General features: G+C 43.2%; 2 protein-coding genes across 2 annotated transcripts in view; both read right to left on the reverse strand.

Moving 5' to 3' along the window:
• ZYG11A (zyg-11 family member A, cell cycle regulator) overlaps positions 1-2,250 on the reverse strand; it is a 63,407-nt gene extending 61,157 nt beyond the window's left edge. Inside the window, exon 1 of the mRNA XM_027537235.1 lies at positions 2,040-2,250. Within this exon, the coding sequence (XP_027393036.1) occupies positions 2,040-2,129 (90 nt within the window). The 5' untranslated portion in view covers positions 2,130-2,250. The remainder of the gene's footprint in view (positions 1-2,039) is intronic.
• A 12,100-nt stretch (positions 2,251-14,350) lies between these two features.
• ZYG11B (zyg-11 family member B, cell cycle regulator) overlaps positions 14,351-15,307 on the reverse strand; it is a 74,705-nt gene continuing 73,748 nt past the window's right edge. Inside the window, exon 15 of the mRNA XM_027537237.1 lies at positions 14,351-15,271. The gene's annotated coding sequence lies outside the window, so the exon portion shown is untranslated. The remainder of the gene's footprint in view (positions 15,272-15,307) is intronic.

Raw genomic sequence — 15,307 nt, forward strand, 5'->3', positions numbered from 1 at the left:
CCGACAAAGGTCCAAATAGTCAAAGGTATGGTTTTTCCAGTAGTCATATACGGATGTGAGAGTTGGATGATAAAGAAGGCTGAGTGCCAAAGAATTGATGCTTTCAAATTGGGGTGCTAGTGAAGACTCTTCAGAGTTGCTTGGACAGCAAGATCAAACCAGTCAATCCTAAAGGAAATCAACCCTAAATATTCATTGGAAGGACTGATGCTGAAGCTGAAACTCCAATATTTTGGCCACCTAAGGCAAAAAGCTGACTCACTGGAAAAGACCCTTATGCTGGGAAAGTGAAAGTCATTCAGTCCTGTCTGACTCTTTTCGACCTCATGGACTTTACAGTCCATGGAATTCTCCAGGCCAGAATACTGGAGAGGGTAGCCTTGCCCTTCTTTCAGGTGATCTCAACCCAGGGACAGAACCCAGGTCTCCGGCATTGCAGGCAGATTCTTGAGCCAAAAGGGAAGCCCAAGAATACTGAAGAGGGTAGCCTATCCCTTCTCCAGCAGATCTTCCCTACCGAGGAATCTCCTGCATTGCAGGCGGACTCTTGACCAACTGAGCTAACAGGGAAGACCAATGCCGGGGAAGATTGAAGGCAAAAGGAGAAGGGAGAGGCAGAGGATACGATGATGAGATAGAACATCACCAACCCAAAAGACAAGACGTGAATTTGCACAAACTCCAGGAGAGAGTGAAAGACAGGGGAGTGGAGCAGTGTTGCTGCCCGTCGGATCGCTAAAGAGCCAGATAGGACTTAGCAACTGAACAATAACAAATAAATGTATGCATTATTTAAGAAGCTTTTAAAAGTGAGTCCAAAAGGGTCTACAGGATTACAGGTTAGATCTCTGCAGGACACAAAGGCCAACAAGGCGTTAGTGTGTAAAGTGCAACCTCAATCAGAATATTTCCTTTCCTCCATACTATATGGGTTCACTAGATTTTGAGTTCTAAGAAGGGAGGCCCTTGGGGTTTTGTAGAATATGGAATCACATCAGAAATGATGTCAGGTTCAAGATCCTGAGCAAGTCAAGGGTTCTCAATTTTCCTACACACTAGTAAAATGGAGACCATCAATGCCTACCAAAAAATCCGAGAGATTTTAGAAATGCGACAACTGATACACAGTAGGCTCCAAATACACACTCTTTTGGTTTGCGTGTTGCTCAATTTCGTTTGAAAGGCATTCCGAGGGAAACAGTGCGCGGGGCCGAAAAGAACACATGGAATTTTAGGAATTTCACTTTGGGGTTCCAGTTCTTCCAGGCGGGCTCTTTCTATTAACAATCCCAGGACCGACAGGTCGCATACTCTGGGGAGCAACAAGTCCCCAACATACGTTAGGGAACAGTTGAAGTTTAAGGCATTTGGGCGCAGGATGACAATAAATGCCACGGGCCAAGCATAAAGCCACGCCCAGTGCTTACGTCTAAACTTAACACCACCTTGCAAAATAGCTGTCGCCCGCGCTTGCACGTAGTCTTCCCAGGAGGCGCTAGTCAATACGCCTGCCAATGCAGGAGACAGGAGAGACGCGTTCGATCCCTGGGTAGGGAAGATACCCCTGGGGGAGGGCATGGCAATCCACTCCAGTATTCTTACTGGAGAATCCCATGGACAGAGAAGCCTGGTGGACTCCAGTCCCTAGGGTCGCAAAGAGTTGGAAACGACTGAAGCGACTTAGCACGCACGCACTCACTTACACAGGAGAACCAAGGGGACCAGAGGAGAAGACCCGCCCAAGGTCAAGCGGGAGGCGGGACACACCCCGCCACTCCTCCGCTGCGCAGGGTCGGCGCGCTCGGAGGCTGGGACGCCCCGGGCGGAAAACTCCTCTCCGACAAGCACTTCCCAGCATCTGAACACAGAAGCCTAACAGGGGCTCAGCCTCTTCAGACGTTACCCCCCGCGTAGGTCAAACGAGCCAAAAATGTCTCCGCACGGTCCCCGACGACTTGCCGTGCTCGCCCAGGGCTGACGTCCAGCCGAGGTTCGCGTTCCATTTCCTACCCCCGATTCTTGCCCTCCTCGGAGCTCACCTGCACCACGAGGAAGCCTAGAACATCCTTCCGAGCGTCCGGAGGGACGATGGTCCGGGGCGAAAGGCCCGGGTGCAAGAAGTGAACCATGGCGACTGTGAGGCGTCGAGGAGAGAGTTGCCGTCGAGGTGGGCCTGGATCCCGCGAGAGTTCGACCCGCGCCAGGAAGCAGCTGAGCAACACCCGCGAGCTGACACTCAGCGATCAAGCCGCGAGGTTTGAAATGCCGGGCGCGGCCACGCGCACTCGCCCACCGTAGACCCCGCCCCCAGGACGGGCCTCACCACCCCCACCCCGGCCACCCACCACTCCATCCGGTGAGGACCCAGCTGTTCTCCTTCCACCTCCTTCACGCCGTACAGACAACTCAACTCCTACCCCCACGTCTATGCCCAAGTCTCCCACAAAACCTACGCCATAGGGTTCAATACCACGTTCCCTTTGCCCGTCAAAGGCACGCCCATGGACCAGCTCTGTGGAGTTGGGAAACAATATGGTGGTCCCTCTCTGTCCCCAGGGGCATTGATTTCAGGGTCCACCATAACCAAATCCCGTGAAACTGAAGTGCCTTATAAAAAAGAGGAGTATTTGGGTATAACTTACATACTTCCTCCTCTATACTTTAAATGACTTGTAGCTTGCTCATACTAGTATAACTAATACACTGTAAATTCTGTATATTTACATATAATTTGCTGGTACTAGCAAATTCAGATTTTGCTTTTTGAAACCTCAAGAAAACTTTTTTTCTGAACATGTTCCATGGACGTTGAATCCGGGGATAGAGAACCCATGGATATTGCGGGATATTTTAAATGCATACATTTAAAAATATATTTTTAAAAGACTTTTCTCTTAGAACTGGCAATAGCACTTCTCTTGTTTCTTATGACCTAAAAAGTATCAAGAAGACCCTTATAATCTGCTCCAAGAAACCGTGAAAGAGAGCAATAAATTAGTACACTAGTAAAATTAACAGAAGGGATGTCTTGGAAAAGGATAGTTGTTAAGAGTAGGGAGCCTTGAATTTGAATACTGCATTGGAATGCCTGCTCTTGGACAAGCTTCTTAATTTCGCTAAAGCTCAACTTCCTCATCAGTAAAATGGGATGAGAATGCCTTATAAATAAGATAGTGTATGTAGCGAGCTCCCTGGTGGTCTAAAAGTTTTGATTCCACGCTTTCACGACCTTGTCCTCGGTTCAGTCCCGGGTTGGGGAAGTGAGATCCTACAAACTGCGCGTTAAAAAAGAAAAAAAAAAAAAAAATTTATGTAAAACACATGAAAATGCTTGACAGAGAACAAGTCCTTGATTGTTGTTCAGTCGCTCAGGCGTGTCCGACTCCTTGTGACCCCATGGACTGTAGCCTGCCAGGCTCCTCAGTCCCTGGAATTCTCCAGGCAGGAATACTGGAGTGGGTTGCCATTCCCTTCTCCAGGGGATCTTCCTGACCCAGTGTCTCCTGCATTGGCAGGCAGACTCTTTACCATTGTGCCACCTGGGAAGCCTCGTATTGAAGTATAGTTGATTTACAATGCTGTGTTAGTTTCAGGTGTACTTTTTAATTTAATTTTATAGTAGAGTATTTTTTAAGACTATTTTATAACTTTCGTCCTCAAATCTTGAACACCTCTTCCCCTAATCATACTGTCAATTTCCTCTTTCACTGAAAAAAAAAGAATCAAAAAGAACATTCTAGGGACTTCTGTAGTGGTCCAGTGGTTAAAACTCCACATTCGAAATGCAGGGGGCCAAGGTTTGATCCCTGGTCAGGGAACTGGATCCCACATGCAGCAACTAAGACCTGGAGCAGCCAAATAAATAAATATTAAAAAAAAGAATTCTAAGCTCCAACCATCGTATCTACCCATCTACTACTACAGGCTTTCTATCCTATTACCATGAACTCTTTATACTCTTTGTTGTTGCTGTGCAGTTGCTCAGTCATGTCTGACACTTTGCAACGCCATGGGCTCCAGTAGACCAGGCTCCTCTGTCCTTCACCATCCCCCAGAGTTTGCTCAAACTCATTTCCGTTGAGTCGGTGATGCCATCCAACCATCTCATCCTCTGTCATCCCCTTCTCCTCCTGCCTTCAATCTTTCCCAGCCTCAGGGTCTTTTCCAAGGAGTTGGCTCCTCACATCAGGTGTCCAAAGTATTGGAGCTTCAGCATCAGTCCTTCCAATGAAGACTCAGGACTCATTTCCTTCAGAATTGACTGGTTTGGTCTCCTTGCAGTCCAAGGGCCTCTCAAGCGTCTTCTCCAACACCACAGTTCAAAAGCATCAATTCTTTGGTGCTCAGCTTTCTTTATCATCCAACTCTCACATCCATACATGACTACTGGAAAAACCATAGCTTTGACTAGATGGACCTTTGCTGGCAAAGTGATGTAAAAAGTGATCTTTTTACTATGCTGTCTAGGTTGGTCATAGTTTTTCTTCCAAGGAGCCAGCATCTTTTAATTTCATGGCTGCAGTCACAGTTCACAGTGATTTTGGAGCCCAAGAAAATAAAGTCTGTCACTGTTTCCATTGTTTCCCCATCTATTTGCCATGAAGTGATGGAACCAGTTATGCCATGATCTTAGATTTTTGAATGTTGAGTTTTAAGCCAACTTTTTGACTATCTTCTTTCACCTTTTTCAAGAGGCTCTTTAATTCCTCTTTGCTTTCTGCCATAAGGGTGGTGTCATCTGCATATATGAGGTTATTGATATTTCTCCTGGCAATCTTTATTCCAGCTTATGCTTCATCCAGTCTGGCATTTCTCATGATGTACTCTGCATATAAGTTAAGCAGGGTGACAATATATAGCCTTGATGTACACCTTTCCCGATTTGAAACCAGTCCATTGTTCCATGTCTGGTTCTAACTGTTGCTTCTTGGCCTGCATATAGGTTTCTCAGGAGACAGGTAAGGTAGTCTGATATTCTGATTTCTTTAAGAATTTTCCACAGTTTGTTGTGATCTACACAGTCAAAGGCTTTAACGTAGTCAATGAAACAGAAGCAGATGTTTTTCTGGAATTCTCTTGCTTTTTCTATGATCCAATGGATATTGGCAATTTGGCTAGTTCTGGGCTTCTGCAACAAGTCTCATCTCTTGCTTATTCAAAGACATCATCCAGCAACATCCTTTCTTTCTCCTGAATTATTTTTTCCCCTTTCTTGGATCATTGCCACCAGCTGATACTTTTCCCATAATTAAAAAAAAAAAAAAAAAAACTTCTTTTGACCTAATTTCTAGTACTTAATACCTATTCAGGTCTTGCCCTCATATCTCTTCACCCTTTTGTGCAAAACTTATCCAAAATGTGGTCTGTACATGCTGTCTCCAATCTTTTTCTTACCCTTTTCTTTCTCCCCTGCCACTCCACTAACCATTCTTCTCAACGTCCAGGTTGCTGAATTCAGTTGTCACCCTTCTCTCATCTTATTTATTCAGCAGCATTTGACCCAGGTGATCATTTCTTCCTCCCTTTCTCCATTTGGCTTCCAGGATGCATCTTCTCTTCCTCCTCCTCTCCCATGCCTTCCTCTTTCTTCTCTTCTCCTCCTACCTCATTTTTGCTCCTTCTCATCCTCTTGATTTCTCATCACCCATAGTTCTAAATCTTTGTGTACCCCCAAGACTCTGTACTTGTATATGTCTTCCCTATCCAATCTCTCTTCCTTGTGGTAATTTTGTCTAGTTTCATAACTTTAAAAGAAATTTATATGCTGATATATCCATGTTTTATGTCTAGACTGTACCCTGCTTTTGAACTTAAGTGATACATTCAGTGGTTTATTCAACATATACACCTGGTTATCAAAATAGCCTAATGTGTCCAAAAGTAAACTCCTGTTGTCCTTACCCTAATCTGCTTTTCCTATTTTAGTATATGGCAACTCCTTCCTTTCTGTTGCTTGTGACAAAACCTTGGAAATAATTTTTAACTCCTCTCTTATTCTTATATCCAATATCCTATCTGTTAGGAAATCCTATCGACTCTGTCTTTAAAATATATCCAAGGACTATCTCTTATCTCTCCTACCTGCTAACCTGGTCCAAGCCCCTGTCAGAACCAACTTGGATTCTTACAATATCCTCCTGTCTATCCTCCTGTCTGGTTCCCCAGCTTTCAGGCTTGTTCCATTAAAATCTCTTCCCAACATAGCAACTAGAGTGATCACTTTAAACATCATGTCATCCTCTACCCCAAATCCTCCAATAGCTTCCCATCTCAGGCAGAATATAAAGATTCGTAAGGATGGTGTTCTCCAAGGTTCTACATAATCTGTTCTTTCCATGCCCTTCTCTTGCTTCATCTTCTGCCATTCTCTCCTTTATTTATTCTACTCCAGCACCATTGGACTGCTTGTTATATTCATGGATATCTCTCTTACTTCCTTCAAATTTTAGCTCAAATATTGCCTTATCAGTAAGGCTTATTTAACTTTTATGCAGAGTACATCATGTGAAATGCCAGATTGGATGAAGCACAAGCTGGAATCAAGATTGCTGGGAGAAATACCAATAACCTCAGGTATGCAGATGATACCACACTTATGGTAGAAAGTGAAGAAGAACTAAAGAGTCTCTTGATGAAAGTTAAAGAGGAGAGTGAAAAAACTGCCTTAAAACTCAAAATTCAAAAAAATTAGGTCATGGCATCAAGTTCCATCACTTAATGGCAAATAGATGGGGAAAAAATGGAAACAGTGACAGACTTTATTTTGGGGGGCTCCAAAATCAGTGCCGATGGTGACTGCAGCCATGAAATTAAAAGATGCTGGCTCCTTGGGAGAAAACCTGTGACCAACCTAGACAGCATATTAAAAAGAAGAGATATCACTTTGCCAGCAAAGGTCCATCAAAAGCTATGGTTTTTCCAGTAGTCATGTATGTATGTGAGAGTTGGACAATAAAGAAAGCTGAGCACCAAAGAATTGATGCTTTTGAACTGTGGTGTTGGAGAAGAATCTTGAGAGGCCCTTGGACTGCAAGGAGACCAAACCAGTCAATCCTGAAGGAAATCAGTCCTGAGTCTTCATTGGAAGGACTGACGCTGAATCTGAAGTGCCAGTACTTTGGCCACCTGATGTGAAGAACTGACTCATTGGAAAAGTCCCTGAGGCTGGGAAAGTTTGAAGGCAGGAGGAGAAGGGGATTACAGAGGATGATGATGGCATCACTGACTCTATGGACATGAGTTTGAGCAAGCTCCAGGAGTTGGTGATGGATAGGGAAGCCTGGTGTGCTGCAGTGCATGGGGTCGCAAAGAGTTGCACATGACTGAATGACTGAACTGAACTAACATGAGGGAAAAGACTTTGTTATACCCAGGTGTAAAATAGTGCCAAGGGACTTCCCTGGTGGCTCAGTGGTAAAGAATTAACCTGTGATACAGGAGATGCAAGTTTGATCCCTGGGTCAGGAATATCCCCTGGAAAAGGAAATAGCAACCCAGTCTATTTTGGAGGGATCCAAAATCACTGCAGATGGTAACTGCAGCCGTGAAATTAAAAGATGCTTCCTCCTTGGAAGAAAAGCTATGCCAAACCTAGACAGCATATTAAAAAGCAGCAACATTACTTTACCAGCCAAGATCCATCTAGTCAAAACTATGGTTTTTCCAGTAGTCATGTATGGATGTGAAAGTTGGACTATAAACAAAGCTGAGAGCCAAAGAATTGATGCTTTTGAACTGTGGTGTTGTAGAAGACTCTTAAGAGTCCCTTGGACTGCAAGGAGATCCAACCAGTCCATCCTAAAGGAAATCAGTCCTGAATATTCATTGGAAGGACTGATGCTGAAGTTGAAACTCCAGTACTTTGGCCACCTGATGCGAAGAACCGACTCATTGGAAGGAACCCTGATGCTGGGAAAGATTGAGGGCAGGAAGAGAAGGGGACGACAGAGGATGAGATGGTTGGATGGCATCACCTGCTCGACGGAACATGAGTTTAAGCAAGCTCTGGGAGTTGCTGATGGACAGGGAAGCCTGGTATACTGTGGTCCATGGGGTTGCAAAGAGTCAGACACAGCTGAGCAACTGAACTGAACTAGTGTTCTTGCCTGGGAAATCCCTTGGAAAGAGGAGCCTGGTGGGCTACAGTCCATGGGATTGCAAAAGGGTCAGACAACTTAGTGACTAAAAATAATAGTGCCTAACTTACAGAAGGTAGCCAGTATTATTTGTTGGGGGAAAAAAAAAAAGTGTAATGGCTACCTGGAAAAAATCAATTGTAGTTGTAAAAGGAAGTTTGTCTCCAAAATCAGAGGCAAGGTTGCAGCTACTTAGGGAAGAACAAATTTTTGTCATAAACTGTGCTTCCTGCCCTTCCTCCCCTGCTGCTGCTGCTGCTAAGTCGCTTCAGTCGTGTCCGACTCTGTGCGACCCCATAGACAGCAGCCCACCAGCCTCCCCCGTCCCTGGGATTCTCCAGGCAAGAACACTGGAGTGGGTTGCCATTTCCTTCTCCAATGCATGAAAGTGAAAAAATAAAGTGAAGTCGCTCAGTCGTGTCTGACTCCTAGCGACCCATGGACTGCAGCCCACCAGGCCCCTCCATCCATGGGATTTTCAAGGCAAGAGTACTGGAGTGGGGTGCCATCGCCTTCTCCGATATCCATCCCCTACCTAGTCTCCAGTTTTCCACTTCAATAATTTCTGATGATTTATGCTCCTAACTGATCCATTACCAGACCCATCCCAACCAATCTTTTACGCACCTAAAATGAGTATTCTACCTAAACACAAATCTGATGATGTTTCTCCCCAGTTTAAAACACTTCCATGTCTCCCCATTGTCCTCAGAATAAAACCCAAACTTCTTAGGATGGCTTAGATCATCCTCATGATCTGGCTCCTGGTTGTATCTCTAGTTTAAATTATTAGTATTCTGGCTCAGATAGTAAAGACATTGCCTGCAATACAGGAAACCTGGGTTTGATCCCTGGGTTGGGAAGATTCCCTGGAGAAGGGAATGGCAATCCACTCAAGTATTCTTTCCTGGAGAATTCCATAGACAGAGGAGCCTGGTGGGCTATAGTTCATGGGGTCGCGAAGAGTCAGATACAAGTGACGAACACTTTCATTTCACTTTGCATTCTCATTTTAACATCATATAGCGAAATTGTTTCAGTTCTAGACTTGTACTTTGGCACATTCATTGTTGTCCATGCTACCTCCCCCTTCTAAGTAATTCATATTAATCCTTCAGATTTCACTGAGACCTCACTTCCTTTAGAGAGCCCTTCCCTGACATTCCCCTCCCTTTTCCTGACAACTCTGAAGAATGGGCAAAGGATAGTGCAGGAAAAGATAAATTGGAAAGTCTTAAGAAATTAAACTTCTGCAATGCAATGAGAAAACTATAGTCAAGATTCTTTAGATCATGGTTGGATTTCTTTAAGAACTTTGTAAATTTTCTTTAGCTATGTTGGCATGGTAAAGATTGAAGGCAGGAGAAGGGGACGACAGAGGACAAAATGGTTGGATGGCATCACTGACTCAATGGACATGAGTTTGAGCAAGCTCCGGGAGATGGTGAAGGACAGGGAAGCCTGGCACGCTGTAGTCAATGGGGTCACAAAGAGTTGGACACGACTGAGCTGCTCAACAACAACTGGCATGAAATACAGGGGAAAGATCATGAGCTCTGATGTCAAAAAAGCCTGAATTCAGAGTCCATCTCCACCTTACCTTTGGGTAGTACCCTGTGAGCTTCACTTCCTCTTCTGGAATACCAAACTTACCGAATTTCAAAAACTAAGAGATCAACACTGCCTGTGTCAGTTTTGTGCTTTCTAGTAGACAGGATAATTTCTAAGGAAAAGGGTCATTTGAAGCTCTGAGACGTTTAGCAACTGTCGCTTTCTGGGCATCAAAAACACAAAGACTAGCTATTAAGTCTTTGTCTTATCCAAGTCTGTAGCTTTGGTTTATTTTTCTTATTGTAGTGATCAGCAGTAAAACCTGTATTACTATAGGAAGAGCCTGCTTAGAAAATAAAGGAACTGGAATCACAGAGCAGTACAAAGTATCAATGGCCCTAAAGAAAAGGCTTCCTGTATTTAGGGAGGGGCAGCCTGGAGTTCTGAGATCTCCCTCTTGACTAGTCTCCCACTGTGCTCAGTCACTCAGTCTTGTCCGACTCTGTGAGTTCTGGACTGTAGCACGCCAGGTTCCTCTGTCCATGGGATTTTTCAGGCAGAATACTGCAGCGGGGTTGCCACGTTCTCCTCCAGGGGGTCTTCTCCACCCTGGGATCAAACCCACATCTCTTCAGGTATTGGCAGGAAGTCTACCACTGAGCCCTCTGGGAAGCCCCAGTCTCCCTCTTTGCTAATTTGATTAGTAAAAGGTAACACACTGAAGTAGTGAACTTGAAGAAAGACAAACCACTCCAGGGAAACGAAATTAAGGAAATTATTCTCTAAGGCCCATCCAAAAAGACTCTTTTTGTCTTTAAGTTATCACAGGTGGGCAGAAAATGAGTAAAATAAGGGCAAGTGATACATATAAAACTACATGCATCCATTTAAAGTACTGTCCTTTATTCCAACATTCTCTCTCCGTGTTTATTAGTTTTAACATTTTTTTTTAATGAACTTATTGTGAAGGCTTATGAGAGGAAAAACTCCTCTACCAACTTAGGTCCGATTGTTGGAGGTGGAAGGAGACCTATAAATTGACTGACAGTAGGTAAACAAGGGGAAATTTTATTACACACATGGGAATAACCTACATAGAAACTAACTCCTGGAACAGCTGTGGGGAAAGGTTTACATACTGGCTTAATACGACAGGGGAGTTGGTTTAGAGCTTCAAAGGATGGGAGGTTCTGATGAGAGTTGTTTATACAATTATTTGGAAATGTCTCAGTGCTCAACGGAGAAGTCAATGGCAACCCACTCCAGTACTCTTGCCTGGAAAATCCCATGGACAGAGGAGCCTGGTAGGCTGCAGCCCATGGGGTCACTAGGAGTCAGACATGACTGAGTGACTTCACTTTCACTTTCATGCATTGGAGAAGGAAATGGCAACCCACTCCAGTATTCTTGCCTGGAGAATCCCAGGGATGGGGGAGCCTGGTGGGCTGCCGTTTATGGGGTTGCACAGAGTTGGATACAACTGAAGTGAGTTAGCAGCAGCAGCAGTGCTCAAGGTCAGTGCCCCTTTGATTGGAGACCTCCATACAAATGAGGTCTGTGGCAGGTGACTCTTCTAAAGCTCCATACTAGTTAGATAAGGCATGTTCAGATATTTTCACATTTAAGTAATCTCTATCTGTATCAGTGTGGTGGTTTCTTGGTCTCTTTAGCCCTATTACTTTGGGGAGGAAATTTTCTCCCTAAGTTGTAAAAGGCTTATGTTTTATTGTAGGAGACACTACAATAATGACGCTAAGGGCCAGTGAGGTTGCAAATCATAAACTTGGAAAACTGTCAATGGGTTCCATCCTTTGAGAGAGGCCAAAGTGTGAGTGGGAATGGCCTTAATGTTTAAATGAGATTTGAGATTGTCCTGAATGGTTAAATTGATTTTCCCCTTTATAGCACAGTGTTTAAGAGCGTAGATTTCAGAGTTTGATAGACTTAAATCTTATGTGTGACTCTGAAACTTCATAACCTATGAACCTGGCAAAGTTATTTCATACCTCACAATTTCCTTACCCATGAATGTCATAATTATCTTCTTTACAAGGCTGTTGCAAGGCTCAGCTGGAAAAGTATACATCAAAAAATGCTTAGCATATGTATTTCCGGTATGTATTTTCTGGATATATGGAATTCTAAGTCAATCATCAGAATGTACTGAAAACTAGTGTTATTTGAAATTATACCCTTCTTACAATAGAATTTGGCACAGTGGTAATTGATTGACTCCAAATCACATAGTTGATCTGTTCCCATAGGTCTTTAAAATAGAAGATTCTTTAAATCCATTGCTAGTATCCACAAACAATAATGTGGTTTATTTCATGAACCAGTTTCAGAGGACTTTTTTGATTATACATGTCTTAAAAAAAAACTTTTATTCATTTGGTTGTGCCAGGTCTTAGTTGCATTACACAGGATCTTTGATCTTCATTGAGGCTTGAGGCCTGTGGGATCTGAAGTTGCAGCATACGAACTCTTAGTTGTGGCAAGCGAGATCTAGTTTCCTGACCAAGAATCAAACTTGGGCCCCCTGCATTGGGAGCCTGGACTCTTAGCTACTTACTGGATCACCAGGGAAATCCCACATTTGTCTTTTTAATTCAAAGGTATCGCTACTGAGCCTGTACAAATCAGCAAAGATTCTTCAAAGAGTGGGGAAGCTGGTATTAAAACAGTATCTAGGTTTAATTTACAAATTACTTTCTATATATGTGATATGAGACAAGTCATATCATTAGGCTTCCCCTTATTTATAAAGTAAGGAGTAATTCTCTTCCCTTACAACATGTTTGAGGGTTAAATACAGTACTTGTCTCATTATTCATACTATTTCGTTTTGAAGGGCTTTATTTTAGACTGAATTGATGAAACCAAGAATTAGGTAGAACATGTGTTTGATAACTCCTATATTGAAATATGACAATCACATTCTAGCTTTGTCATTGAAAATGGTTCCTTTTATAATGTGTATTGATGTAAAGTGATAGGAGAGCTGAGGTTTTTTGTTGTTGTTCTTTACTCTTATAGTCACATCACAGTCTAGGAGAGACAGTCCTTTATTGACAGTTTTTGAGTCACTGCATGATGATTTTAAACAGCTGTCTTACTGAATGCACAGGAACAAGCCACTCATCTGCAAAATCTGGTATCATTTCCACAAACCTGCTCCAAAGGCTGCTTCTAGAAGTCAAGAGCTGCGTGTCGATACTCCCACCCTGTGACTTGCTTTTATAGGCTTAATTTTCAGACTGCATTAGAATCTTAAATTATAAAAAGACAAAAAATGATTAATGTGAGTGCTCATGGTTTCTGATATTCACCCACTCCTCTCAATTTGAAGAGTTATGCAGTTACTCGGAGGTGTTCATTGGATTCTTACAATGCAGATTAAGAATAGGGAACAGGAAGTAGAAAGACAACTCAGGAGAAAAGAATTTAAATTTAGCAAGAGACTGGGCCAATCTACATAATAAAAACTGCTAGAAAGGGTAAGGGAGAGGGGAGAATGGAGAAAGTCTTGCTTTTTTTCTTTTTGAAGGTTGGCTATAGACAACACAGCTTAACAACTTGTTTGGTTAAATATTGTCCAAAGGTATTTATCTTCCTCAGTATGTGTGGCCCATAGTGATACCATGTTAGTATTGAATGAATTATTGAAGAGACAATGAGGGGTTAAGAAAAGCTAATACTTATTACAAAAATTATTTTAAAAACTACTTTTAAAGGTGGCTTTCCTGGTGGTTCAGTGTCTAAGATTCCACACTCCCAGTGCAGGGGGCCTGGGTTCCACCCCTGGTCAGGGAACTAGATCTCACATGCTATAACTGAGAGTCCCCATGCAGCCACTAAAGAACTTGCATGCCCCAACAAAGATCGAAGATCCCAAGAGCTGGAACTAAGACCCAGCACAGCCAAGTAAATAAAAATAAATAAAATATTTTTAAAAACCCTATCACTCTAATACATCTAATCTCACGTTTGTGTATCAGTGAAGCAGTAGTATTTCTAGTGACCATTCAACAATTCTGTGGCATCTAAACACTAATGCTGCCCTACACCATCAGTAAGGACAGTCAATGTCCACTTACGACCATTTGGTGCATTCTTTTCTGTACCATTCATTTGATGCTTAATCACAATTGTCTAAGAGCTAAGCAATCTCATGCTATTATTGCACTAACGGGGGAGAGAGGAACCATTGGATTGTAAATTTGGAAGTAAGAACAGACGTGCAAAGTTTGTCACTGACTTGCTGTGTGATCTGGGCAACAGCATTAAGACCCTGATGCTGGGAAAGACTGAGGGCAGAAAGAGAAGGGGACAACAGAATGAGATGGTTGGATAGCATCAATGAATGATGATGAGTTCTTAAATTATTGAGCAAACTACAGGAGATAGTGAAGGACAGGAAAGCCTGGTGTGCTGCAGTCCATGGGGTCACAGAAAATCAGACATGAATTAGCAACTGAAAAACAACGATTTTCCCTAAGACTTAGTTTCTTCAATTATAAAATGAGGTTTCTGAAACTAAAGTTATTAAGGACTCTTCCTGGTCATGGGCTTCTTATATTGTTGCAGGAAGGAGAACCTCTTCCAGGGCCCTAGAGTGGGCTCTTGTCTAACACATGGAAAAGAATTGTCCAAGGAGACACACGTGCTGACAAAGCAGATTTTATTAAAAGGGCACCCGGGTGGAGAACAGTAGGGTAAAGGAATCTGGGAGAACTGTTCTGCCACGTAGCTCAGAGTCTCGGGTTTTTGGTGATGGAATTAGTTTCCGGGTTGTCTTTGGCCAGTCACTCTGATTCCTTCCTGGTGGCGCACACATTGCTCAGCCACGATGGATGCCAATGAGGATTCTGGGAGGTGGTCTGATACATGGTATCCCCTTTTGACTTTTCCCAAACTCTTCTGGTTGTGGTGGCTTATTAGTTCCATGTTCCTTACTAGGACCTCCTGTCATAAAATCACTCATGCAAATGGTTACTATGGTGCCTGGCCAGGGTGGGCAGTTCCTAATAATACTTTGTTTTTTGGTAGCCTCCCTCACTAAATGGACTTAAACAATAATGCCAGTTAATTATCTCAACAGTTGTGTGAATGACTATCAACTCAGATATGCTCTTTAGAAGTGTTCTTGGGCTGTCTGATGGGAACCCAGTCTTGATTAGGTATAGTTTCTGTGGCTCTACAACAAATACTGTGGAGTGGTCTGTGTTATGTAATATTTATCTGTTTACTACTTCCTCTTCTCGACAAAACTATAAATTCTCTGAAGGACTTATGTAAGTTCCAACACATGAACAGTACCTGTGTTTGTGTTAGTTGCTCAGTCATGTCCTACTCTTTGTGACCTCGTGGACTGTAGCCCGCCAGGCTCCTCTGTCGATGGAATTCTCCACGCAAGAATACTGGAATGGGTAGCCATTCCCTTCTCCAAGGGATCTTCCTGACCCAGGGGTCAAACCCAAGTCTCCTGCATTGCAGGCAGATTCTTTATTGTCTGAGCCACCAGGAAAGCCCAAACAGCACCTAGCGTGGGAATTTAATGAAATGAATGAATGGAGTTCCAGGTCCTGAAAAAAAAAAACAAAAAAAAAAACACTGGAAAT

Source organism: Bos indicus x Bos taurus, chromosome 3 (genome assembly GCF_003369695.1).
Source record: "Bos indicus x Bos taurus breed Angus x Brahman F1 hybrid chromosome 3, Bos_hybrid_MaternalHap_v2.0, whole genome shotgun sequence".
NCBI classification, from domain to species: Eukaryota; Metazoa; Chordata; class Mammalia; order Artiodactyla; family Bovidae; genus Bos; species Bos indicus x Bos taurus.